Here is a 27,323-nt window from a genome sequence, read left to right as displayed (position 1 = left end):
AGTTGACCAGTATCCCGATCGGAATGTGACCTCTGAGCACTCCGGAAATGGTCGTGGAAGGTAAATAACTGATACCTTTCACCAAGTAGTTAAGAAATACACCGGGTAATCATTTCTTAATTCTACTTTCCCCATTCCTAAAGAATTATGTGTGATAATGTGTTGGATTTGGAAACTTCTTCTCGATCGGGAAAAAAAAATCTGCTTTGTTTACAAAAATTCAACTTCCCGTTCGGGAACAATGAAAAGTTCTTGATCAAAACGGCAAACAGAAAAGTGATGAAATTTTCAATCTGGAAACAGTTTCATTTTTGGGTTATTTTCACCTTCCCATTCGGGATATATTTCCCGTTAAGGCAATAGTTGCCATTTCTATGTAGTGGTTCCAACTGACTTATATTCAACGATGCGGCATTTACGTGCAGTTTTCCTCTACATTTGCTGCAGTCTTTCCGAATATCCTATCATTTGCAAATTTTTCATAGTCCCTCTCTGTAAAAATGACATCTGTAGATTATCTCTCATTGAGAAAAATGAAGCTTCAACCGTTCTATTTTTCATTTTCTAGAATAAATAGCAAAAAAGTTTAAAGAAACAACAATATAAGAAGATGAAAACACTAAACACACTCAGGGCATTTTGAACTTAGAAAATAAAAACAAACTGTATCCTTATAATTATAAAGGTTGGTGAGTCCAGTCAAAACACAGATTTGATCTGTAGCATCACGCTTCACCTTTACAAAAAGGAGGATATCATAAAATGAACCAAGGAAAATTTCATAATTTCAAAAAGGTCATTTTGCATTATCATACAGTAATATAACTAATAATGTTAAAAAAAAAAGAAACAAAACAGGACAAAGCAATTCCAAATTCATAATTTCCAACAGATTGCAAGGAGGGAAAAATATCTTATGGGAAACATTTTTGTAATCTAAAAGAATGCCCAAAGTTGAAGAAAACTTCAAGTTGCCAACGAAAGTTTTCCATATTAGACGTCAAACGTGGAAGAAAATTTCCAAATTGACAAAAAAAGCTTTCCACATTTAAAACACAAATACCAAGTTCAAGACAGAAGTTTCCACATTTGAAAAAGAATGCCAACAAAAATGAGAAAAGAGACTTTTTAATCTAATGTTTCCAGACCATCTAAAAAAGAAAGAAAAATAACTATTAAAAAGCAACAAAATGAAGAACGACAAACCCTAACTACCGTAAGTTGGTCTAATGTCGACATCCGTCTTCTAATTTCAACATCCTTCTTTATGGATAGGAATATATAATAAGAAGGTCGAAATCACTGATAGACTAAAGATTTTTCCTCTCATCGCGCTAATCAAAGTCAATCAGCGATTCCGACCTTCCTCAGTTTCTATTGTTCCTATCTCTAAAGAACGGTGTCGAAATTAGAAGACGGATTTCGACATTAGACCAACTTACTGTATCAAAGAACGACATATCACACATCGCCATCCACAACCCCGACAGAAAGTGACTGTACCACACAGATTCATTATTCATCATTGTTTATCACGGGAATTAACTACCGTTAGATTGGGTAACTAGATTGCATCATCAGTAGAGGATAACATGCATAGCCCTCAAATGAAAGACCTGACAGGTCATTAAAATACAAAGTTAAATCAAAACAAAAATTGTAGAGTAAAGATGCGCGAGCGGATCTGCGTAGTTGTATTTTAAAGACCAGTTCAGATCATTCATTTGAGGGCTATGCATGTTAGCCTCCACTGATGCAAGTTACCCAATCTCACGGTACATGTGGTTTAAAAGAACGCAAAACTATGTATGCGTATAAGTCTCTATTAGGGTGAGCTGTAAAGATTAAATGAATTAACTCTCATATAAGCAACAAAAGTTTTTCACATTAAAACAGATAAATGTGGAGGAAAATTTTTATAGTTGACAACAAAAAATTTTCCATGTTTTAAAGGCTTGTCAAAAGTGTGTTGACAACAAAGGTTTTCCACGTTCAAAATGCACAAAGAAAATTTCAAAGTACTGTAAGAAGTTGTGCAGAATCTGGGTTCTGGGTTCACCTCGATTCAGCTGGTTTACCAGATGAGTTCACCTCCGTTCTTCTTGGTTCTCCTGGTTCACCTTTTTCTAATTCAGTTAAGTCAATATTGCAGAAGAAGAAGATTTTGATCTAAGATTGAGTGAAAACTAACCTAAGTCAGTGAAAATTACAAAATTGTCCTTTTTTTGCAAGAAATTGGCATCTCTCATTCCAACCGTCAAAATGGAAACAAAACATTCGATTCAGGAAAGAATGATAAGTACACTACAACATAAGCCATTTCTTGTGACAATCATACAAAAATATTGATCCAATTCAACTCATTAATAACATGAACACCAAAGACAACAAAGTAAAAGAGAATAGCAACAACCTTCCATGTTTGTTTTGATTTTTGAAAAAGCATAATGGCATCACTTTCGCTTTGCAATAAATTCAAATAATATCAAATTACTATAACGGAGGTAATTTGTTTTATCATTTCCCGGGATGTTCTTCGTGTTTGTTATCTCCTAAACATTGACGTCACGGGTCACGGAGGGTTGACTCGTTCTTCGTATCATTCTGACGTATACGTCAAATTTGATATGACGGAGGTAATTTGAGTTACCATTTCGCTGAATATCCTTTGTATTTTATCTCCTTTATATTTTGGTATCGCGCAACTCGGAGATTCGAAACGTTTTTCCCATCTCCTGCCTTATAGAGAGTTGAAAGGAATGAATAGTTACTAAAGGTACGCACACACGATAGCAAAACTGCTTCGCTCATGTACATTCGCTTCGCAACAAGGTCTTTATAATAAACACCTAACCATTTGAGAGATGGTCTAAAAATATCTGTCATTTTGGATAGAATTTTAGTATTGTTTTTGCTCAACAAGTACCAGGGGAGAGGATAATTACAAGGTCTCAAAAGAAGGTTGTCTAGCGCTCATTCCGACATCAACTTATAAACTGACTGAAATTCGAGCCGTTACTAGCAACCCTGCGGGGCCCAAGGCGCCGAGTATGCACCCGGCACAGTGACAAGCCGTTACTAGCAACCCTGACCCTACCTAACTGTTAGTTAATCAATTCCAAACAACAAAACCCCCGGAAAATTTAAAATGTCGGAATGAGCAATAGACAACCTTCTTTTGAGACCTTGTAATTATCCTCTCCCCGCTTGGTATCGTTGAAGATCATGATCAAAAGAAACAAAGGTAAAAAGGTATAGGTAGAAAGCTTCTGGAGTAAATCTCTTTCTTGAGTGTTTGGAAAATGGGCTCTTCCAGAAAAATCTTAGTGTATGTGGGGGGGGGAGGGATGACAGGAATTTTCAGATGAAAAAATAACTCAAATTCCAAAATTTTTTATATTGCAGCGCCTAAAAAATTGTGAGTATCGATATCGATCAGATATAAGATATTGATTATTTCAATTAGATATCGATCCAAGTTTCATCGATATTATCAATTATTAACACTGTAAATCAATAAATTATCGATTAAAAAAATCTATGGTGATAATTTAATTGAGTGCTAAAAAATTGTAAGCATCAATTAGCTATCGATTATCGTTTTTAATCGATATTTAATCAATCGATTAATTATCGATTAGCTATCGATTTTAATCGATAATCAATTTTATCGATTAGCGATTATTAACGTCTGGCATTAATTGAAATCTTGACATTAGGCGGCAATCACAAATATCTTCGTTTTGCGTCGCCCGACCGACTCCTGAAAATTGAGTAAAATTGAGTCGGAGAGTCGGTAAATTCTTCTTACTTTTTGTTTTGATGACGTTTCCTTTGCTCAAAATTTTTATTATTGTCAATTTTTGTGAGCGATTTCTAGCGTCCATGCATCGTTTTTAGATTTAGATATCACTGTTGAAAACAATATTTTTAGATACAAACTTTTTGATAAGAGAGATGCCTTTTCCCTTCTTCATTGTAAGGATGCCACATGCCGACAGTAACATCCCATCGTGCATTTTTTATGGATCCATCTTTTCAGAAATTTTAAGGATAGCACGTAGCACACTCATGTTTGAAGATATGACTCCTAGAGTCACTGAGCTTTTCATTCGAATGCGAAACCAGGGAGCTTCAAATGCTTTCTTGAAGAAGCAAGTTGTCAAATGTTTTTCGAAGTTTCCGGACTGTTTTATGAATTATGGGAAAACCGTCGAAGAATTTTTACATATTTTCAAATTGTGAAACAAATGGACCATATTGTGTGTGTGTGAAAAAAGTCCCTGAAATAATTTGAATCCCGAATAGGGGAATTTCCCGTAGTCACGTGACAACTAAGCTCATATTCTGAATTTTTTTTTTTGGAATATCTTCCTTGACATGTGAACTTGCATCCGTTTTTTATTTGAAGTCAATCCAACCATTTCCTGATGACTGGTAAGCTTTTTAAAAATGGTCTCTAAATTGAAATAACTCCAAAATAGGGGAATTTCCCATAGTCACGTGACAACTAAGCTCATATTCTGAATTTTCTTTTTTGGAATGTTTTTCTTGACATGTGAACTTGCATCCGTTTGTTATTCGAAGTCAATCCAACCATTTCCTGATGACTGGTAAGCTTTTGAAAAAAGTCACTGAAATAATTTGAATCCCGAATAGGGGAATTTCCCGTAGTCATGTGACAACTAAGCTCATATTCTGAATTTTTCTTTTTTGGAATATCTTTCTTGACATGGAACTTGCATCCGTTTTTTATTTCAAGTTAATATCTTTTTTCGTTAAGGTTTTATTGAGCTTTTACGAATCCCGAATGCGAATCCCGAATACCAAATACCTAACTCCAGCGAATCTACCATGAGCTGAGGCTCTTTCATTTTTTAATATCCCTGTTCTGGCAGAAAGTAGATTAAAATGCTATGTTATGCTATCATGGTCTATAAAAAAGAGAATGGAAGTAAAAGATGGGTATTTATGCTAACCATCCCTGTCTCACTGAAAGTATCTTCTTTATCTCTAAGGAATGAAGACACAAACCTTGATTTATATTAGATTTATTTATATTCTTCCTTTTTCTTCTTCGGGATGTAGAAAAAAATGGATTTCAGATGGTTTTGGAGTCATTTTTTGCTGGATTTTTTATGTCTGAGCAACAGAAAGTTTAAAATATATTGTGCATTGTGTATCAAAATGTCACCTTGTTTTGTTGTTCTAAATCTGATATCTAGTCCTTCTAGTTTAGATACATCCCTGTCCTATGAATGACCTATAAAATGTTTCACAAGAAGAATAAAATTCATTTCTTTCTTTTCAATTATTGCAAGTTTCTTGATTTTTGAAGTTCATTTTGGGACATTTCGCCTGTTTTTTCTTCCCCGCCTCCTTCTTAAAAAAAATTCACTTTTTTCTACGCCAATCAGATTCCGCGTCTTTTTCCCGATCAGCCAGTCACAGTGGCTTGCAGAGGGCATTACGTAATTCTTTGTCTGGTCTGTAATTTTGATGTTTCCTCGAATCCAATGAATCTTCTTTAGCAGAGTAATGGGGCCCACTAAACCTGCAAATGCAGCGATTGTATTGGCTATCAAAAAGCCATTTTAGATTTTTTTGAAAGCCAGATAAATTGGGGACCAAACCGTGGGTCGGCCCACGTGGGTTAGCCCTGACCCTAGATCAGGTGCCCCTATGCACAGGCCACCCTAAACAGTTGTTTTTTACCCTTAACTATCGTTGCTTTTTTTGATAAACAGCAATTTTAGGACCTTACTTCAGTGGTCGTTTACTCGTGGTTTTTGACAGTTTTAACAAAAGAGTTTGCCCTAAACTTCAGTTAAAAGGTTATATTTTCACATTATATCAATTACACAATATTCTGAACTTGTTTATACGTTTAAATTTGAGCTCAAAACTCTTCATTATGAAAATCGAAAAATTTGAAAAATTTGATAAATTTTACAGACCAGAAAATTCAGCTCATTGACACACTCGAGCAGTAAAAAATACAACTTTTCTATTTTTCCTTTTTTCGCAAAAGTTCTAGGAATGAAAATAAAGGTATATAATGATAATTGAATACTATCCACTGATGATCTATCGTAAAGCTAGAATCGCTTTGCGTACTCAATGTGAGTATCGTATGAGCTCAAAACAAACGATTTTCCTCAAGTTTTACCGGGAAAAAATTGGATATGCCAGGACTATTTTACGCAAAATTCAACATAGATTTCAATGCAAAAATCAAATTTCATCCGTTTGACCATAGTTTCATTTGTTTTCAAATAAACTGAACCCCACTATTTCACTCAAGCTTCCTCAAGCAGGGCAGAAAATTAAGCGTGCAATTGCACAGGGTGTAATATGATAAGCGTGTAGTTTACGCCCGCCAAAGTTAAGCTTGCAATTAGAAGGATTTCCCAGACTGTCAGAAATCCAGTCAATACAGCTAAACTGTGGGATTTTGAGCTTGATTTTTGTAAAAGAATTGCTGTATTAACAGTTAGTGGAAGTACTTCAATTTGTGAAGCGTCCTTACGTCACATAGAATAAACAAAATAGCAAAAGAACAAAGGAATTACCCATAGCCACCATTTCGCAACCATGGGGAATCGCGATTTTAAGGAAATGGGAATAATCTTCATATTGAATAAAGCATCTTCTGAAAATTTCATTCTTCCCCATAAATGCGAAAATGAAAAACAAAGAAGCTTTTGTTTTCTGATCGTCTTTTTAATCTGCCATGAAGTGTTATAAAATTCCTTATAGAAAGACACATTCTCCTACAGAGAGGCTTCAAAAAAATGACGTAGAAAAATGTTGTTAAACAGTACAGTATGTCATTTTTATCTTAATAAAGATCGCGTCAGACTTTTAGTTGTTCTCACTCGTTTGGTTTCCGTAACAAAAAAGAATAAAAAGAAAGTCTTTATTGTGAACTTTGAACATGCTTAAAATGAGGCACTTCCACTAACTGATTGAGCAAAAGAAAATAGTCAAAGATCAAAGAAATTTATCGTTAACTTTAAATTGCAATGGATAGCAAGCTGTGGGGCTATCAAGGTTTGTAATACAAATGGCGGCTTTCATTAGCTAAATCTTGGTACCATTTTCAACTTTCCCAAACCCTCCCTCCTGGAAAATGATAAAAATAAATTAGCGACATCATGATGGAGCACATGACCTTGATGGCACGGCAAATTATACACTCGTAATTTGTTCACTTTATTGAGTTTGTTTATGGACATAAAAATCTGAAATTCCATAGAATTTGTCAAAATGTTAATTTTTCCACTAAAAATTGATTTTGTATTGGAAATCCAGGAATTTCAATTGCTTTTGTGTAGCTATAGAGACCTTATAGAAATTTTCACCTTTCCATCTTCCATATTCAGTGCTGCAAATAACGGCAGGTGACCGGTAATTACCGGTCATTTCGTAGTTTCTACCGGTCATTCTGAAGCTTACTTTTTCACTTTGTCCGGTTAAAATTTATAGGCTTCTTTCGTATTTTTAATCATTTAATTACATTTCTTTAGTTCTCATACTTACCAACTATAATTATAAGAACTGCTCTAAAAAGTTGGTTCCTTCGTATTTACAACCTTGGCTATTTTCATAACAAAAAAGTTCTTTCTTATAAAAAAGTTCTTAATACTGGGAGTTTCTAAACGCCGACCAGAAATGACGACCACGACCGGCGAACACGACCAGCAACCAGATACATCTGGGTTATCGAGTTTTTTCTCTTTCTCCAACGTAGAGTGTCCTTATATATTACAATGAAGTGAATACAGTCTCTCCTAATCATTTGAATAATATATCATATTGAAGAATAAGCTCACCCCTGTCTCATCTATTTAAAGCCATGTGCCAAATACGTAAAACAACCATTTCGACACTCTTGGAGCTTGATTATGGTGTCAATTTCTATCCTTTTGTATTATTGGCATCAAAATAATTAGTGGCACAAAATTTGTTGAAAATGGTTTGAGAAGCTTTGTATTTCATCATCAGATTGTTATTTCTGTCGAAATTAGACATTTTGTCAGCATAAAGACAATAGAATAATTGATTAGATTCATATCTCTAAAACTGGCCTTCCCAATTTTTTCCTACTGACAAGTTCTATCTATTCATACTAAAGGCATCTCATTCAGCATAATTAAAATATTTGGTGTAACAAAGCTTACAAACATCATACTTAATGACCCTGTCACTTTGTCAAGAAAATGACTGGTTACTTCAATGGTCACTTTTAAGTATTCTGAGGACTTGATTTAAACATTCTCTACGGTGGAGAGAGAGCAGATAAACTCAATAATCCAAATTTATCTGGTCGCCGGTCGTGGTCGCCATTTCTGGTCGATGTTTAGAAACTCCCCTTAATACCTGATTGCGTCTAATATTTATGACGTCAATAAACACACTTTTTTGCACATCGCTTTTGTATGAATCTGTTGTTGACGCCTCTCAAAGAGATTTTCTTTTTATTTGTTTTCCCTCTCTTTCTCCCTCCTACATGCTGTTTAAATTCTTTTATATATATTTTTAGGAACATGGCATCTCAAAATTATTTCATGACTGATATTTATACACATTTGTCAGATGCCTTCTATAGGATCTGGACTTAATCATTTCACTCGTACGAGTCTCACTCTAGCTTTAGAACTTAGTTTTGTTCACATTTTCTTTCTAGTTTCTTTATGTTTTTCATTATTTTATTTTACAGTTTGAACGCTTGAATCACTGAAAGATAGCTGACCTATCTAAATTTCTTCGTTACAAACACTACCCTACTTGTGTGCAGTTTGGCACCTAACAATACTATAGACAATATTATTACTTTCTAGGTAGTGAATAGCTTTGGCATGCCTGAAAATATTTTGATTAAAGAAACACTGACTGACAGCAGCATAAAAAAAGTGCTCTACAACCCATCTAGATGCTTAATACCGCTATAAAAGAGGAACAGATTTTAAATTAAAATAGGTGTTTAGCCAATGTAAGGGTCATTTCAGACTCCAAAATTTTCTAAGGGGGCTCCTCCCCCTAGAACCCCCGCTGGGGGGCTTAGAGCGCCCCCAGACCCCCCTGCTCAAAATTTACTTGCTATGCTCGTAAAAATTACGGGCAACCTACATTTCCTTATTTGCAGCACTACATATTCAGGGTCATTGTTCTTGTTTACTCTATTACAAAAAGCCTTTTTTTAATGAGGAGCTTATTTGTCTAATGTTCAGTATGAAAAACTGATATAAATTTGCTGTTTATTAAGGTATTGGGTACTGTTTTAATTACCGCTCGCCAAAAATATTAATTATATTTATTAATTCTTTGTCAAACCAAACAATAATAGCTGCATTTTTTTTCACTGTTCAACTATATTTTAATTCTTTTTCAGTCGTATTTAAATGACTCACACACTTCCTTCTTTTTATTTATTTCTAGCCAGCAGCGTGGTGGCAGGGGGGACTTTTTTGTATGAACTTTTTGTGAAATGTCTTTTTTAGCTTTCATTAGTTCAAACTTACAATGGCTGCTTTGGTACCATCCTTTATTTCCCTACTGTCTCAATTTTCACGAATCATTATCAGACATTCCTCAAGCAAAAGTTATGATGTAAAGAAGCTAATTATACCCCTTCCTAAAACATCTCATATTGTCCTTAGCAACGAGGTTGTCAGAGACAGAAAGTTATTTTTTATTGGTGATGTTCATGGATGTTTAGATGAATTGAAAGAACTACTCCAAAAAGTAAACGAACGCTTTTCAACTGAGGAATACCTACCTATTTTTGTTGGAGATCTTGTAAACAAAGGACCTGAGAATGTTGGCTCACTTCAATATGTTAGAAATTTAGAGCATTTTGCAGTCAAAGGAAACCATGATGCAGCTGCACTGAGAGAAGTACTCATGATTGAAAAACATAATGATTATGATCCGCCAGCCCGGTGGCAGTGGGTTAAAGGTTTAAATTGTGATGACATTGATTATTTAAAGGAATTACCATACACATTAAGTTTTCCAGATTTCAATGCAATTGTAGTACACGCAGGTCTTTTACCAAAAGTTGATTTAGAGAATCAAAGTATCAAAGATATGATTTTGATGAGAAACATTGTTGAATTGGATGCAGAAAATTACCAGTCAGCAGAATCCCTTGACCAAGGTAAACCTTGGGCATCATTATGGCCAGGACCAGAGCATATCTATTTTGGCCATGATGCTAGACGAAAGTTTCAAAGTTACGAATTCGCAACTGGGCTAGATACAGGCTGTGTTTATGGTAACCAATTAACAGGCTTACTTTTGGATAAAGATGGAACAAAAGAAATTATCCAAGTGCAAGCTAAAAGTGTTTACCAGAAACCAACTGGTTAATCCTGGTTATTTTACATTCATTCTCGAATTGAAATCACACAATTTTATTTTTGTATATTTTGCACAATTATTTAAGTTATTTTAACCAATGTAATATCTAAATTTATCTTGATTGATCGGCTTTTATATCAACTTTGTAATAGATTAAATTTGAATTTATTAAGGTTCTTTGTTTTTTTGGGAAATCAGTTGAAATTGTTTTATTTTCAATTTTAAATTTGAATTTTTAATTCAGATTAATTAACTTAAATTCAATTGTTTTTCTTTATGCCACCTTTATCTGAAATCTGTATCTGGTTTCTTTATATATAAGTATACCTAATTTTGTATTCATATATATAGTAAACTATTCTCATTTTTAGACAAAAAATATACTCATAAATGCAACTATCCACAACTTGAGAATCTTCAGTTTTTTACCCTAAAACTTGACATGGCTACATTGGTGCAAAATCCGCTGCCATCTGTTACACCTGCTGCAGATGCACCTCCTCCTCAACAACAAGCTCAACCAACACAGCAACCGCAACAACAGCAACAGCACCACCACCATGGCGGTAATTACAACCAGCGTCAACAATTCCACCATCACCAACATCAACACCATCGGCCACACCATCACCACCATAGGCACCCTAATTTCCAACATCACCACAACCGACAACACCACCATCATCATGCGTCTTATACAGCAGCTGTCCCAATGATCTTTACGCAAGCTAATGGCAGTACAACCACTTCAACAAATTTATTCAAACAAATCAATATTATTCCAGGTCTAGATGCTGAAAATGCAATCGTTGATACAGGTTAGTTTGAGATTTGTTTTACCAGATGTGATATGTAGATACAGATTAGTTTGAGTTGCTGTCTGAGTTTTATCAATGATTCTCCTATTTTTTCAAAATGCTAAAATATAATTGGCTAAAACCAACAATTAAAAATTTGTCTTTTATACTAATATAGTATTTGTTTTTAAGCTATCTTTCATGCATTTTTTTTGGTTTATAGGTGTAAGAGTTTTCAGACCAAACACTCAAGTTCAAACACAAACTGCGCCTGCAGAGTACGATGGGAAACGAATGCGACGCTCCATTCAAAGGAGAACTGTGGATTATAATGCATCAACAATACAACTCTTAAAAGTATGTTCTTTTTATTGAGTTTTTCTTCTCTCTTTGTGTGGTTGTGTATTATTTAAGAACAATTATTTTAAATCTTTATACCAAAAAAGGTATATTTGCATATTTATTAAAGGATTGAGGTTCAAGGCACGTCGTGGGCCTCTAAGAACCTGTCTTTTTACAATCGCTTGTTGTTACAATTTTCTTTAGGTAAAGTCTTGTTCTGGGGCTTCCCCTAACTTTAAATTGAATGTTTTTGTCTTTCATTTGAGCATTGAGCTCGTTTGCTCTTTTGCACAGTTCTTTGATTGCCAGGTCTTCTGTTGCTCGATAGGATGAAGGAGGGCCTTTGTATGTCGTGATGGCTCTCAAGACTTTGTTCTTGTCTTCTTCATTTTCGAATACTACCTTGATTGGTCGATACTTCCCTTTCTCCTCTCTTTCTTCATATTTATCGGTCTGTAAAATATTCACAGTTAAATCTTTCAATCTATGGTAAGTGAACCCATCACCTTGCGCACCGTAGGTGAAAGCTCTGCCTTCATGCTTGCTAGGACTGCTATTTACAATTTCTTTTGTCTCTTACTGTAGCATCTTTTGTGTTATTGTTTGCAAAGTTCTGCTTTCTATCTAATTCTTTTGATTAAACATTCAATTCATTTTAGCCCCACTCATTTTTTTCTATTTTAGCATCGATTATACAAAAGATCCATTCTTCAAAAACCAATTGTACAATGTGACCCACTTTATTACACAGATGTAAGTTATAAACATTGATGAAAACAACTGACTGAGATTTAAATCGGCGAACAAGAAGAATATCAATTAATAAGAAACTATTTCATTGATTTCCCTTTTAATTGAATGCTCAAAAATTGATCGAACAGCCTAACTGCATGGGGGTAGATCTATTTAATCCTGCAATAGGCTCTGATTTTTATTATTTGCAAGCACATTCTGGAAGTAAATTTATATTCATTTGATCCAATGGACCAAATTTTAAAAATAACATTTTATCTTTCTTCTTTCCAACGCAAAAAGAATTATTTTTTTTAAATTCATAGTTTGAATTAGAAAATCAAATTCGAAGAGAGAAACGTTTTGTGGCACACCCCGTAATTTAAGACAGTACTACTCCCTCCATTGCTTTTCTTCTTAAAACATATCTTTATTAAGGAGATTTGATTCTTTGGATTTTTATCATTTAGATTGTTCAACCTCGCTCTTTACAAGACAACCCAGTGAATTCTGTAACGTCAAGATTTGTAAGGGCGTCCACAAACAAAGTTAGATGTCCTGTGTTTACCGTTGCTGTAAGAACTCTTTCTTAAAAACATCATTTTTGTTTTATTACATAGCGTCAGCCCCCCCTGCTGGTTGGGGGGGGGGGCGGATTACACCCTAAATTTTTCCCAAAAAAGGAGGGGGCTGGAAGTACATCACTTTTTTGGGGGGACCTATGTACTTGGGGGGAGCTAAAATCTCATCACTTAACGTGGGGGCTAAAATAATTCAGCTTAATAGTTGACTTCAATTACTCAAATTGAAGCTCATGAATCTGAAAAATTTTCGCCTGTGGCGCAATGTTTTTATAGAAAGTGTGCAAAATATTTTATCTTAAACTTAGAACTGAACGCAATTTACATTGGAAAAAACTTTTTACTGGATCAATTTTTTGAAAGTGTCTAGGGTCAAAAGTCCTACGGGCTAACAAAAAATTCATAAAATCTTTGTGGGGACTTAAAACACAGGGGGTGGGGACTAATTTTTGCCTGGGACCTAAACCCGGGGGGGGGGTACTAGGGTTGGTGAATGAGGGGTATGTGCGGACGTGACCTCCGAAAACCGACCCTTAGAGAGACCAAATTTTAGTGAAAAAGTGACTCTTAGAGAGGGTTCTCTGATTTTCAATAATTTCCTACCCTTAGTGAGACTTTTTTGTAAGTTTTTCTCTCAAAATCAAATTTTTTTTCTAAAAATCGTGATTTTTCCCACCCTTAGAGAGACTACTTTGAAATTTCCTGATTTTTGTAACCCTTAGAGAGACTTTGAAAGGTGATAAACCCGACCCCTACCGTCCGCACATACCCGGCACCTATTTTTGCCTAAGTACCACCCCCCCCCCCGGCCTAAACCCAGGCTGACGCTATAATTAGATGTCATAAAGAAATTACAAGTCTGATGTTAGCTAATGGGTAGTCAAACTGAGAAACATCTTACATACACTCACTCTTGTTAAAATGATAGAACTTTTTGAAGTTTTCAGCAGAAGTTGTTATGTGCTATTTTGTTAATCCTTTTAAACTTTTTTCTTAGTGGACACCTGAAGGCAGAAGAGTTTTAACAGGGACAAGCAGCGGAGAATTTACACTATGGAATGGATTGACATTCAACTTTGAGACTATTCTTCAGGTAATTTAAATTCTTTTTTTTGAGATTGCGGCCGCATTCAAAAGGTTCTTCTTTCCATCAATCGATCTGAAAGTAGGGGAGGGTGCCATTCATTCACTCTGGATTGCTCCACTTACCCTTTATCCTTCTCTTTAATTACTGAACATCAAGCAGAGCAGTATCAAGTACCATTTTGTAAAAGTACAAAATCTTTGGTATGACCAAGCCAGGGATTGAACCCACAGCCATGCGCACTATAGCCAAATGCTCTACCCTTGCATTGCGGTTGCTTAAAATATTAGATATCTCTGAAAAAATACTTTGATATTAAGAGATGTACTATTTCAGGCTTTTTTGTTGACTCCTTATTGACTCGGTAGCAGTTTATCATCATTTAAGATTTAGCTGACGAGATTTTAGCTGATGTAAACCACTTTAAACCACATGATTGGATTCCAGGTATGAATTTGTCTGCTTCATTATTTACAGGCACACGACAGTGCAGTTCGAGCGATGGAGTGGTCTCACAACGATATGTGGCTTTTATCAGGAGATCACAACGGAATCATCAAATACTGGCAAAGCAATATGAATAATGTGAAACTAATACAAGCTCACAATGACCCTATCAGAGGATTGAGGTGTGTACTTTTGCTCGTTATTTATAAATCAGGGGGATGATATTATCGTGTTATAGCCTGTTGCAGAGGGATGTTTATTCAAGATAATGATTCAAAAGAACTTTTATCAATTTCGAAGACCAGTAGTACTTAATGACTCTACTTTGATTATGAAATCTATTTTAAATCTATTTTGTTGATTAAGCTTTTCTACCCTTTGTTTAATTAAAGGGTCTGTTCTTTTCGTTTAGTTTTTGTCCAACCGACAATAAATTTGTGACATGCTCTGATGATGGTCTACTGAAAGTTTGGGATTTTTACCGATGCTTAGAAGAACGAGTGTTAAGAGGTAAATATTACCTTATATCATTTAAATTCAAAGTTTACCATGTTGTAAAAGTGAAACAAGAGAATCCCCAAAGTAGAGATTTGTAAATCAAAATAAACATAGCACATTATTTTCGTTTTTTATTTCGACCCCTTTGGTGTCTAAGTTCCATATCTCAAAAGTTTTTTCCCTCGAAGCAATGTTTTTACAAAGGAAAATATGCGATCTCTAGCTAAACTTTGTGCTCTGAAATTGACGCCAAGTCCAGTGAAGTGAACCACTTAACCGCGCCATGGCTAGCTCTGTACCTAAGTCAAATGAGCCACCTTAACAATAAGGGATCGGCTGCTCAGATGTAGGGATAATAATTATCATATTTTCTACACAGGTCACGGAGCAGATGTTAAATGCGTAGGTTGGCATCCCTCAAAAAGTTTGGTAGCCTCCGGAAGCAAAGACAGTCAACAGCCTCTCAAATTGTGGGATCCAAGATCAGCCAGCAGTCTAGCAACAATGTATGATGACTTTTCTTATGTTTCATTAAATTGGTTTTCATCTAGTTTGCCCGAAAAAATAATGAAAATATCCATCAGATGATGTACGGAAACAATGCTATAATTGTTTATGGTAGATAGCGAGTTTGCTGTTGCTGTTTGTCAAGTTCCAATTCCATTCCATTTCATTCCCAAGGGGCCGTCCACATAGTACGTACGCACTAAGGGGGAGGGGGGTCTTCTCCAAAGCATATGCTTACGTACAGGGGAGGGGAGTGGTCAAAGAAAAATGTACGTACGTACAGTGAATGAAAAAGTACGTACTTACCAGGGGGTATAGCCATTTGCGTACGCTTGCGAACAGAGGGGGGGGGGGGCTACTCGATTTTCGACATTTTAGTGCGTACGTACTATGTGGACGGCCCCCAAAGCAATGTGCTTCTTTATAATAATACAATAATATCACCTTTTCTTTAACACACAACAGACATAGTCACAAGAGTACTGTGATGGATTTACATTGGAACAGCAACGGTAATTGGCTGCTCAGTGGATCACGTGACCGATTGGTCAAAGTCTTTGATATTCGAACGATGAAAGAAATTTCTACATTCCGCGGACACAAGAAAGAAGCTGCTTGTGAGTTAGATAATACTAGACGTCACTGCGTTTTTTTTACGCAATTAACGTCTATTCCACTTTGCGACTTTTTCGAATGTTTTGAGCCCAGGTTTTCGGGCTCTAAACATTCGATTTTTTGACGTCACTTTAAACTTTTGAAGCCCTTGCAGTAGGGAAAAATCGAATTTGCACCCTATATTTTTTCTGTGTTTTACCTGATAAGGAAATCAGGGAATACTTCAATATCCTTGCCTGGGTTTAAGATTGCTGCTTCGTCTTTATATAAGGGTATTGCAAAAAGGGAAGTCCTTACTTAGATTTGGTGTTTTTACCAGAAGGAGGGTTAATAACTTCAATAAAGAGGCGTTATTTTGTAATTTGGGATTGTAAAAGTTTTGCTGCATTGTCATTAAAGCCAGCCTTGTAAAAAATGCTTCATAAAATTACTTCTTGAACCTGTTTGAAAAGGTTGTCAAATCCTGGGTAAAGGAGGGTTTGTCTTAAGATTAGCGACCTCCATTCATATTATGGTATAAATTTCATTATGAGAAATTTTGTTTGACTTGTTTTTATAGCTGTGAATTGGCATCCCATCTACGAGAAGATGTTTGCAAGTGGAGGTTCTGATGGATCCATTATGTTTTGGTTGATGGGGTGAGTGTTCTTCCTCTACACAAAATGTATCTCTTTACCACGTACCTTATTTGTTAAAAGTGAAGGTATAAGATATATGATTGACCAACACTGGAGATTTTTCAATGGAAAAGCTTTTATACGCAAATTATCTCCGGTATCTTAAAAAAAGGCCTTACAAACCATAAGAGGATGCGGACTTATAAGTGATTCTATTTTTCTTAGAGATGGTTGAAAACGTTATAGTTTTGTGGTTTGTTTTTGTTTTGTTGGTGAAATCTATGTCAGCTAGGAACAGACTGCTTGCTTTTGTTACGGTTGAAGATTTTTCCTATCTGGGTTTGGCGGAATCGGTCAATTTAAAAGCACGAAGAAATCGAATAAATTCCAAATTTTAAAGGAAGGGTGATCAAATTTCAACATTATTTTCAGGTGTGAAAAAGAGCTGGGTTGTATAGAAGGAGCTCATGACGGCATGATCTGGGATTTGAAATGGCATCCGCTGGGCCATATTTTGTGCACTGGCTCCAACGATCATACCACGTAAGACGCTATTACTTATCTTTTTTCACTAATAGTTCGGTGGCCCAGATCTTCCTATTTAGAATCGAGTACTTTTTCGGTTATAAGATCGAGGTAGACTCCAGGTAAGTGACCTACCGGACATGCGGCCCTTAAGGGTAGGTTTTTTGGACTTTGGAAAGTGCGCTGTAAGGGTTGATTTGTGAGCAAATGGGAAAAAGTGCATTGTAAGGGTGTAAAATTTGAGAAAATACCAAATTTTGAGGTAAAATTTGAGAAATTTCAAAAAACTTTGCCCTGAAAAGGGCAAAAAATTTCGAAAAATTACACTACAAGGGTCGATTTTCATCCAGATTTTTCCTGCACTGTAAGGGTCCGATTTTAGAGACCTGATTTTTGGCCGAACGTACGGTGGTTTTCAAAATCGAAAAGTTTCTCTATTTAATTTAATTTAATCAACACGCATTTTGTGTAGTTCTTCAAAAATGGTTGAAATTTAGCAAAATCAAAAACATGAACGAAAAAACCGACAAAAAGCAAGAAAAACAACCATTTGAAGAAGCTAAACAAAACCAAACATGCACTCTCACCTCCTGCTCAGATGACGATGACCAAAACCGTCTAAAATGCCGAAAATGCCACCGTATGGTACACTACGAGTGCACACAATTACCGCTTTATCAGCTGCAAATTTTTGCCAACACTTATAACGAACAATATCTATGTCAGAATTGCGTGCGGATAACACGATCTCTAATGAGTAAAATAGGTGAGAACTCGTATCATATGATGCAGAGGGAGATTGAGAAGAAGGACGACGTCATTAAAAAGCTCAACAACCAGCTAGCCAAGAACCGCAGCCTTAAGAACGATATCGAAAACATCTTAACCAATAAGATGGCTGACTTTGAAACAAAAAAAACCAAGCAGATTATAAAAGAAGAAATAAAGCTAACGACGAATTACATAGAAAAATCATCAGAAAAAACATACGCTGAAATAACTAAGAAACACAAGGATAATATCAAATCAGCAGTTAGAGAACACCAACAAGAAAACAAGAATGAAGACAGAGACATCGAATCAAGAAAACGAAATATTATTATACATGGAATGGTGGAATTAGAGGTAGATAACAAAGAGGAACAACAGGAACAAGACAGAATAGATATTGAAGGTATACTAGGTAACATTGGCGTCCAAGATATCAAACCGTCCCACCATCATCGCATTGGACAAAACAGAAAAGGGCTACATTGGCGTCCAATCAAGTTGATCTTAAAAAGTATAGAGGAAAAAGAACGGATAATGCAAAATCTGCATAAGCTGAAACGATTCAATGAAATTGGTGGCTTTAGCATTACAGACGACTTCACCATCAACGAAAGAAAAATTATTAAAGATATGTGCCAAAAGGCGAATAAAATGAATGTAAAAAATGATGATTTCGTTTGGCACGTAAGAGGAAGCCCTAGAACAAACCTTCGCCTAGTTCGAAAACCTAGGACAAAGACCAAAACAACGTCTTCTCTGCCCATATCTTCTGACGAATGGACGACAGATGAAGAAGTAGAAAATATTTATAAATCTAAATTATTTCGTAGAGGTCGATAGACCTGTGAAATATAATTCTATGAATAATGCACGTGCATAAGTAATAATAATGATTGTTTAAAGGATCAAATTAAAGAGGGAATCGAAGTTTTTTAAGAAAAATAACTATGCTGGAACATTTTGGATGTTGATATATATTTTGCAAGGATTTTGTTTTTGATGTTGTAATACAAGAGATTTTAATGAAAATATGCAGCGGTGTTCAAAGCACCGCCGACATGTGCTAAAAGTTTTTGAACGACATCAAGTTTGCATGCGGTCGTTCGACTTTTGAACAATGTGGAAAACAAGCTTTTCTTCTGTAAACAATCTTTAAGATGTTTTAATCCAATTTGGATCGTGAGATCATGGTTCATTTGGATTGCGTGTGAGTGGACAACGGTTTTTAGATCAGCCTCGGATTTGGCGAGTTGCTCAGATAATTTGTCCTTTGTGATGTTTGACATCCTGATTTCACTATGTGCTTCTGCCAAAGATTTCTCGTACTGTCCTCGTTGTTCACGCTTTTCTTTCACTAATTTCCGGATCCAGAAATCCAATCCGTTTTGTTCCACAATCGTTTCTTCCAAACGGCGCTCAAGAGCTTCGTTCTGTTGATCCACATCTTCTATCTCTTTATCGGCAGACTCTAAATCTGCTTGGAGATCGTTATTATCTTTCTCCAAGAATTCTACTTTACACGCATACTCTTCCAACTGAATTTTCAACTCTTGCATTTGTCGCATAGACTGTTCTAAGACGGCGCGTTCTCTACGGGAATTTTCCTCGACTTTTTCATTAGCAATACGAAGCATGTTTTTTAGCTGGATATTGTCTTGATCTTGTCGATTAATTTTCTGTTTGTAACTGGCAAGTTCAGTTTCGAGTTGCTTGATTTGTTCAGCTCCAATAAGAGAGGTTTTTGGACTCGCTTTGCTTTGAAGATTATCATTTTCAATCTTGAGTTGGTGATTCTGTTGAACGAGTTCCTCAATTTGCTGAAATTAAGAAAAAAGAAATTTTTAAAAGACGATGTAAATTTCCAAGCAGTTTTTCAAAGTTTATGCATACGGTTAACACTGTTGAGTTTGAATTGGAAATCTTAGCTAAAGATACTCTCAACTAACCTGTCTAGCTTGTTCGTAGAGTTCGCGGTAATTTACTTCGTTTGTTTTCTCCATCTTGGTAGAGAAACGAAGACAAACAATTTGTCTTTAACTGACTTTCTTGAAAAAGTCTTTCGTATTTCTTACAATTTTCACAATTACTTGAGATGAAGTCTCTCACTATCTTCCAAGGAATAATTTTTCAAACAAAATTATTCTTAATAACAATACTATCCTTAATAACAATACTATCGACGACACTTTACGCTTATTCTGGGAAGATTTTGAAAACATTGATTCGCAAAAATGTTAATTAACAAAAAATATATATTTGACGTCAGTTTGAAATATTCGACGTCACAATTTGATGACGTCTTGTCACTTTCGAAGTTTGGTACATTCCATTTTCGCTAACCGTAGTTTTCAAACGCTGTGTAATAATTTGTAATTACAGAAATCCGTGAAGGGTTCGCTTGCAGTGCCTTTGATCAGTCTCTGTTTAAGCCCCTTCCAGGAGACCACTGCCATTTCTAGCGTGTAGCGAATACAGTAAACAATTAAACAAATCGACTGTTGGTCAAGGAGAAGTGACTGTTTAAAACACTCTCTTAATTTGTTATAGGAAATTTTGGACGCGGAATCGACCGGGAGACAAGATGCGAGACAAATACAATCTCAATGTTTTGCCAACTGGCTTTGAAGACGATTATGGTATGTCTTTTTATTGTTACATTTATTTTGGTTGGTTCTCCTTTATCAATTTTTTATTGATCAAATCCATTTCCCCTGCCACGAGCTATAGTTTAACTTATATTTTTGTATTTCTGAAAAAATACCTGACTTTAATAGGATGCAGATCCTTTCTAGATCAAGTACCATTTTAAGCACAGTCATGGATATAAGTACGGATTAATACTGAACCAAATTTTTTGTAGAGTACGAGATACCGAACACATCACAATCAGAACTGGACACCACTCAGGAGACAGACACCTCCATCAACGAGAACAGCAAAGGTATTAGACTTAGAGTCGTTTATAATCCGTGTAATACAGTAATGTGGGTGTTATATGATAATACGATAATTGTTACGGGATAACATCAGTTTGAATAAACCTTCACTCGGCTCTCAATTTACAAATAGGAATTTTCCCCATGTATTACTACGCTATTTTCTCAGCCAATTTTCAACTTCGGCTTTGACTTGGAATCCGCCATTTATATTTCACCAGAGGTTTTACATCTATCAAAAGCAATTTCTACCTGATGTGCTGCATTTTCGTAATTTGCCAGGTTACCGTATTACTTCGAATAAACGCCCCTTCTTTTAAACGCCCCTCGAATAAACGCGCCTCCTAAAAGGAAAATTATTTAATAAACGCCCCCCTCAAATAAACGCCCCCTTCAAATAATCGCCCTTTTAGGAGAGGGGCGTTTATTAGAAACTTGTGACTTTAATACTTCAATACCAGTGTTAACTGGGTTTGAAAAGGAAGATTTTAGTCATTTCTTGTAACCAGAGCAGTTTTCGATACAATTTTAATCGTTGAACCAAAGAAATTTTGCACTAAAATCCTGATAAAGAACTAAAACAAAGGGTATATTTGCTCTAAATTTTCGACTTTAGACCAAAGTAATTCAATAATCGCCCCCTTCTTTTAAACGCCCCCTCGAATAAAGGCCCCTTCTAAAATCGAAAAAAATTAAATAAACGCCCCGGGCGTTTATTCGAAGTAATACGGTATACAGTGGAGTCTCATAACTCGAACACGTACATGTACTGGGAACATAAATTTGTTTAAGGAGAGTTATAGAGATTCGATTAAATGAGCCACTGGACCACTGGACTAGGTTTCAATGGCATTCCATCCTTACATAAGCCGATTCGTCCAACATTTTATATTGAATATGTATTTCTGTAAGCAATGTTTGAAAATAATTCGAATTTCAATATCATTAAATAAAAATTCTTTTGATTCTCAGGTGAACAAGAACAGGAAGGGAAGCCAGATTTAAATTCACCAGTGGTCAAAGCATTGTTGGAACAATCCACTCTCGAAGTTTCAAAACCCAAGGAAACAGACGTTCCTGTAAGAAGATTTTCACCTATGTACATTTGACTCTCGCTAATTCGAACTTACTCTAAGCTCTAATGGGGAATTTCGAATGTTCGAATTACATAGAGATTCAAATTATAGAAAGTATATTGAGTGGGTTTCTCCTTGACGGGGACTGGGAACAAGTTCGAATTCTATAAAGATTGATTCGAATGATAGAAGTTCGATTAAGAGATATTCTGCTGCACTTTTGATGAATGAAGTTCAATGTGTAACTCAAGTTAATTTGAGAGGTTCTAACTTTCAAAAAGATTGAATATTTCATTTTGAGTTATTGAGGGTTGCGAGTTATTTATGAGGGAAAAAGAAAAGAATACATTTCATGTTAAAGAGGTCTGACCTAAGAAGACTCAGCTTTATTACATTCTTAGACCTTGAAATAAACAAGGAAAAATGTACCCGAGATATTATGTCCTGTTGAAGAATATTCGATAATATCTTTAACACCCCTGTGTCAGTGGCCCGGTCAGATTCGCCCCGGTCGATAACCCGGTGTAAAAATCGAGTGAAGAACAATGGAAATCTCAACCCGGGCAAAAAACGAGAACTTGATCAAAAACCCCGATTTTTCTAAAGTGGTAAATGGCACAAACCCAGGGAAAAATCCTGCCTTTTGACTTTGCCCGGTATTAAAAAATTACCGATTTTCTTGACCCAGCGACTGAAATCTCTACCCCGGTGGATATTTCTCATTTCAAAGTCACCCCGGTGAACTTTTAAGACCCAATGGGTTACTGAGACAGGGGTGTTCAGGGTGCATTTTGAACACTTTCTCTAGACTCCAAAATGTTAATGACAAATTGAACAACACAATACCTAATCAATAATTATTTTTATGCTAGGCACAAATTTATACATTCTCGCGAAGTAATCAACTGAAGAAGTTCCGTATCGATCCGGGAAAACAAAGGCGGGCTATCGAAGAAGCGGAAAAATCACAATACGATCACGAGAGACAGATGGAAGAAAACATGGAGAAAACGAGAAGTAAGAAGCCTAGTTTATTTTGATTCTTATTTTGAACTAAATCCGAATGGATATGTTGTTTTAGGCAGCCCATCTTCCCTGGAAATGAAAAATTCAACGGAAAATATTACCATCAACCCCGGGGGGGGGGGTACTTAGGCAAATGGGGGGTATGGTATGTGCCGCCCTTAAGGGTACCTTTTTTGGACTTCCAAAGTCCCGCTAAGGGTTGGAAAAATCAGAAAATCAAATTTCAGTCCCAGTAAGGGTCGGAAAAATGGGAAAATTTCAACTTTTTACCCCCTGAAAGATCGAAATTTGGTCAAAATTGGTCAAATTAGTCCCGCTAAGGGTCGTAAAATTCCAAAAATTTTCCTTTGTTTTCTCCTTTTTTGTCCCGGTAAGGGTCCAAAGTTCGAAAGTCGGGCGGCACCCCCCCCGTCAGCTCGCAACCCTAGTACCCCCCCCCCCCCGGGCCATCAACTTCCTCTTTTATCTAAATTATAAGATTTACAATTTTTAACTATCAGAGCTTTCGTTTAATACACTAGACTAGCCACAATCTTTTGTTGATTATATTCATGATATGCAACATTGCAATATCTTCTGACATTAAAGGTTTTCTACGGGAATAAAAGGAGCTTATCGACCGCCGGAGGCGGTTTCTTTCATAGTGGTACGCTAATCTCGTTTTGCCTTGGCTCATTACTTTGTCTACCATTTACTTTCGGTTTTTTTAACTAGATTACCCACTTACCCAGGTGTTTCTCTTTTTTTTTCCTGAATGTCTTATATTCGGAATTGAATAATCGAGACATGAAAAATGACTATATTGTAATCTGTTTTCAATGAATAATCTAAAATGTACTGGAGATGACATGTTTATCTGGTACATGACATGTAAGCGTTAATAATGTGCGCGCGCTCTTTCGCGAGCGTGATGCGCGATTGCGTGATGGAAGGCGGTCGTTTCAGTGTGGTTTACATCCACACTGTGACCTAGTTTTAGGCAGTGTCCTCATGGTGAGTCAGATAAATTAAAGCAATTTTTTTACGCAACGATATCCTGCAAACAAGTGAAAGATCGAAAGTTGTTTCGAGATGTGACCTCACATTCTATTGCTTTTGTAAACAAAAAAATAGCAAAGTTCATTTCGAGCAAAATTTACGATCGAATGTTCTGACAGGTTTTGATTATAAGATAGAAAACGTTCTATTTATTATAAACATAAAAACATTCGAAAGAGTATCAGTAAAATTCCCTTTTTTTGAGATGTTTTTTTATTCAATGTATTTTCATTTTTTCAAAACCTTTTTCTAATCTTGTTGCACTTGTTTTTACTACATCAGCCTCATCAGACCTTTCAATCAAAAAAAACCTTTAAATCACGGTCCCAACAGCTGATTGGTTGTAAGTGGCGTAAAATTAGTCAATACATCACTTGCAACCAATCAGCTGTTGGGTCCGTGGAAGACATTGCAATGGTGCATATCATGAATTCTTTTTTTGAAAATTTTAAAACAAGGACAATGAAATCACAAGTTTCCAGAGAGCGAATCTCATTTGTCTATTTGAGGTCAGTTAGACATTTGATAATTTATCACCGCGCTCCTTTATTTTCGTTCAGATCGACGTGCGATGGAGCAACAACAACACGGAGGAGGGTTTATACCAGGCGCTCCTTCGTTGCTTACCATGGATGTTCCTGTACCTGACTTCTTAGAAGGTAAAACAACGATTTAGATTTTTCTTGATATATTGAACTTCCATTTACCCACCATTCTAAAAGTAGTAGAAAGAGAAAGATTTGAAAGTCTATTTCAAAGTATGTGAACACTTTTTCCTCTATTAAATGATGTATATATAATATATGTAGCACCAGTACTTGAAACAGGCCTCTTTTTCTTCTTCATCAGTTTTCTTCTTCAATTTGTAAAATAATGAAATAATTTTGGGCTTATAACAATCCACTCATTACTCGCTTTCCAACGAGGTGGAAATTTGTGAAAGTAAAGTCAAATTAAGTTTCCACATACTTTATAGACAGAATTTAGAAAGAAAAATTGATTTGTGCTTATCCTGAATAACTTTTTTGACTCGTTTTATGCAAATTACAACAAAGCTAATCAACTGAGTGTTACTAGTTGATTAACAGGAAACTCAGTAAATTTGATCACCTTTTTCTATAGGAGAGTATTGGGATGAAGGAGAAGAACCAAGTATGCATGAAGCTAAAAGAAGGTACAACCAACGTACAAGGCCCAATGACGACGGGATGGACCCTAATGCTGGACACATCGGCCCTTCAGGATTCTATCACGGCCCTGATGAACATTTCGGACCTGGTGGCCCTCATGGACCACCACCAATGCGTCCGCCCTTTGATGGAGGTCGATTTCCAGGACCACGGCCTCGCTTTGATGGACCGCCGCCGCCACACGATTTTCATGGTCCACCGCCAGGGCATTTCAACGAAGGAGAGGGCTACGATGAGAATTGGGAAGGTGGAGGATACGAACCTCATCCTCCTTTCCAAGGACAATTTCAAGGTGGACCTAGATTCCGGCCACATGGTCCTCCTGGTCCAGGTTTTGGTCCTGGTGGACCCCGTCCTCCTCGCATGAGAGGACCTCGCCCGAACTTCCATGGTGGTCGCCCACCACGCCCACCTTATTGAAAAGTTAGATTTTCATATGATGGAGAAGGAGTTACGGTTCCAATGAATGAATGGATGTGCTTCGGCGTTTTGTTAGAGCTCTGATAGAAAATGCAGTGAGCCAATATTGCTGGTTATCTTCTTTTACTTGGAGATTGAAGAGCTTTTAGAACGATTTTGGTTATATTGTTTTACAAATAAATTCCCACCTTTAGTAAATATTTTTAATCTTGTAAGTAAAGAGAAAAATGATGGGATTTTTATGACAAAAATTTATTACTTGTGTATTTCCAGTACCTTTTGTGCGGTTTTTTATTTTTTGAAAAAGAAAACATTTATATTTTCTGTTTCGTTAAATTGTTGAATCACTGTTAACATTAATTCTCGTCCGTTCGCCGAAGGATAAAGAGACTGAATAGCACTCAGATAATTGACCTTTTTCCTGTCCTTTTTCCAAGCCTCCCAAAGTGCACTGTGTAAGGGTCGAAATGAGCAAAAAGGATGTTAAATTCGGAAAATTTGACCATATTTTGCCCTAACATGATCAAAAATCTTCAAGAAAATGCACCATAAGGGTTGGTTTTTCGCGCTAAATTAAAGAGAACCGAGATTAAACAAATGCGCCATCATTAGTGCTTGACAGGGGACAAATCTCAAGCCAACCTCGTCGCCTTGTATCACAGGTTTTATTTACATTACTGATAGACGTCAGAGATCTAGTCTGAATCGCAGACCTCTACAAACCGCATTTTACTTTAGAGCACGTACTCTCTGGTACCTAATAAGTGTCCCACCGCTAAAAATTAATTTTTTCAAAAATTTCCACTTAGGACATTTTTATTCTAACTCCCCCTTCCGGCTTATTAATTTTGGAAAAATGTTTTTGAAAGTTTCCTCTTATTTTGCCCTAATTCTGCTGTAATTCTAGCCTCCTTTTAAATTTTTTTTACCCAGGACATTTTCATTCCATACCCCTGCCACTTATTAAGTTTTGAGATTTTTATAAGTATATAAGGACACGAACCAGTTTGTGGATGTCAGCAGCCTACTAGAGAACAAGCTTGATCTCGTAGAAATTTCGTTAGTTAGTGCATGAGATAAATTAACGATGCTACCCTCTTGTTGCTATTTATTTTACCGCAGGCCTATAGAGGGTCTACTAATTTACTTACTTCCCCGGGGGGGGGGGTACTTAGGCAAAAATAGGTGCTGGGTATGTGCGGACGGTAAGGGTCGGGTTTTTCACCTTTCAAAGTCTCTCTAAGGGTTACAAAAATCAGGAAATTTCAAAGCAGTCTCTCAAAGGGTGGGAAAAATCACGATTTTTAGAAAAAAATTTTGATTTTGAGAGAAAAAATTACAAAAAAGTCTCACTAAGGGTAGGAAATTTTTGAAAATCAGAGAAAAATTTTCGAAAAAGTCTCTCTAAGGGTCACTTTTTCACTAAAATTTAGTCTCTCTAAGGGTCGGTTTTCGGAGGTCCCGTCCGCACATACCCCTCATTCACCAACCCTAGTACCCCCCCCCCCCCGCATTACTACTTGATCCTTGCCTTATGCAGGTGCAAGACTTATTTCAAATTTTGCAATCATTTACGGATCCTGCCTGAATGTGACTGATATTTCAAAAATTTCTGGTGCCATCCTTACTTCCCAGATTTTCTAAAAATCACACCCTCTGACTACTAATGAGAGATTGATATTTACATTTTCGTGTTTTTGCGACCCTCTCGGTGTATGGAAAGTTGCAATAGGGCGTGTGATGGCGTTTTTTTCGG

At 36.2% G+C, this 27,323-nt stretch overlaps 2 protein-coding genes across 2 annotated transcripts; both read left to right on the top strand.

Moving 5' to 3' along the window:
- The first annotated feature begins 9,458 nt into the window (after window positions 1-9,458).
- Window positions 9,459-10,500, top strand: LOC136824053 (bis(5'-nucleosyl)-tetraphosphatase PrpE [asymmetrical]-like). Its single transcript, XM_067080206.1, has one exon. The coding sequence runs from the start codon at window positions 9,526-9,528 to the stop codon at window positions 10,372-10,374; it is 849 nt and encodes a 282-aa protein (XP_066936307.1). The 5' UTR covers window positions 9,459-9,525; the 3' UTR covers window positions 10,375-10,500.
- Window positions 10,501-10,711: 211 nt separating this feature from the next.
- On the top strand, window positions 10,712-25,903 carry LOC136824052 (pre-mRNA 3' end processing protein WDR33-like). Its single transcript, XM_067080205.1, has 17 exons — window positions 10,712-11,183; window positions 11,386-11,519; window positions 12,189-12,257; window positions 12,707-12,811; window positions 13,815-13,910; window positions 14,379-14,530; window positions 14,761-14,858; window positions 15,226-15,352; window positions 15,819-15,970; window positions 16,528-16,606; window positions 17,018-17,128; window positions 20,429-20,517; window positions 20,742-20,822; window positions 21,790-21,896; window positions 22,766-22,910; window positions 24,518-24,616; window positions 25,080-25,903. Exons 1-17 carry the CDS (start codon window positions 10,808-10,810, stop codon window positions 25,565-25,567), a joined length of 2,508 nt encoding a protein of 835 aa, XP_066936306.1. The 5' UTR covers window positions 10,712-10,807; the 3' UTR covers window positions 25,568-25,903.
- Window positions 25,904-27,323: the final 1,420 nt, after the last annotated feature.

The sequence above is a fragment of the Clytia hemisphaerica genome, unplaced genomic scaffold (genome assembly GCF_902728285.1).
Source record: "Clytia hemisphaerica strain Z4C2 unplaced genomic scaffold, Clytia hemisphaerica genome assembly, whole genome shotgun sequence".
NCBI classification, from domain to species: domain Eukaryota; kingdom Metazoa; phylum Cnidaria; class Hydrozoa; order Leptothecata; family Clytiidae; genus Clytia; species Clytia hemisphaerica.
This window is presented reverse-complemented; position numbering and strand designations above follow the sequence as displayed.

Excerpts from the sequence above, each read along its gene's own strand:
- LOC136824052 (XM_067080205.1), top strand. The coding sequence starts at position 10,808 with ATGGCTACATTGGTGCAAAATCCGCTGCCATCTGTTACACCTGCTGCA. Across the intron at positions 14,531-14,760 it reads GACCCTATCAGAGGATTGAG|TTTTTGTCCAACCGACAATA; the intron begins GTGTGTACTTTT and ends CTTTTCGTTTAG. Across the intron at positions 15,353-15,818 it reads GCCAGCAGTCTAGCAACAAT|ACATAGTCACAAGAGTACTG; the intron begins GTATGATGACTT and ends AACACACAACAG.
- LOC136824053 (XM_067080206.1), top strand. The coding sequence starts at position 9,526 with ATGGCTGCTTTGGTACCATCCTTTATTTCCCTACTGTCTCAATTTTCA.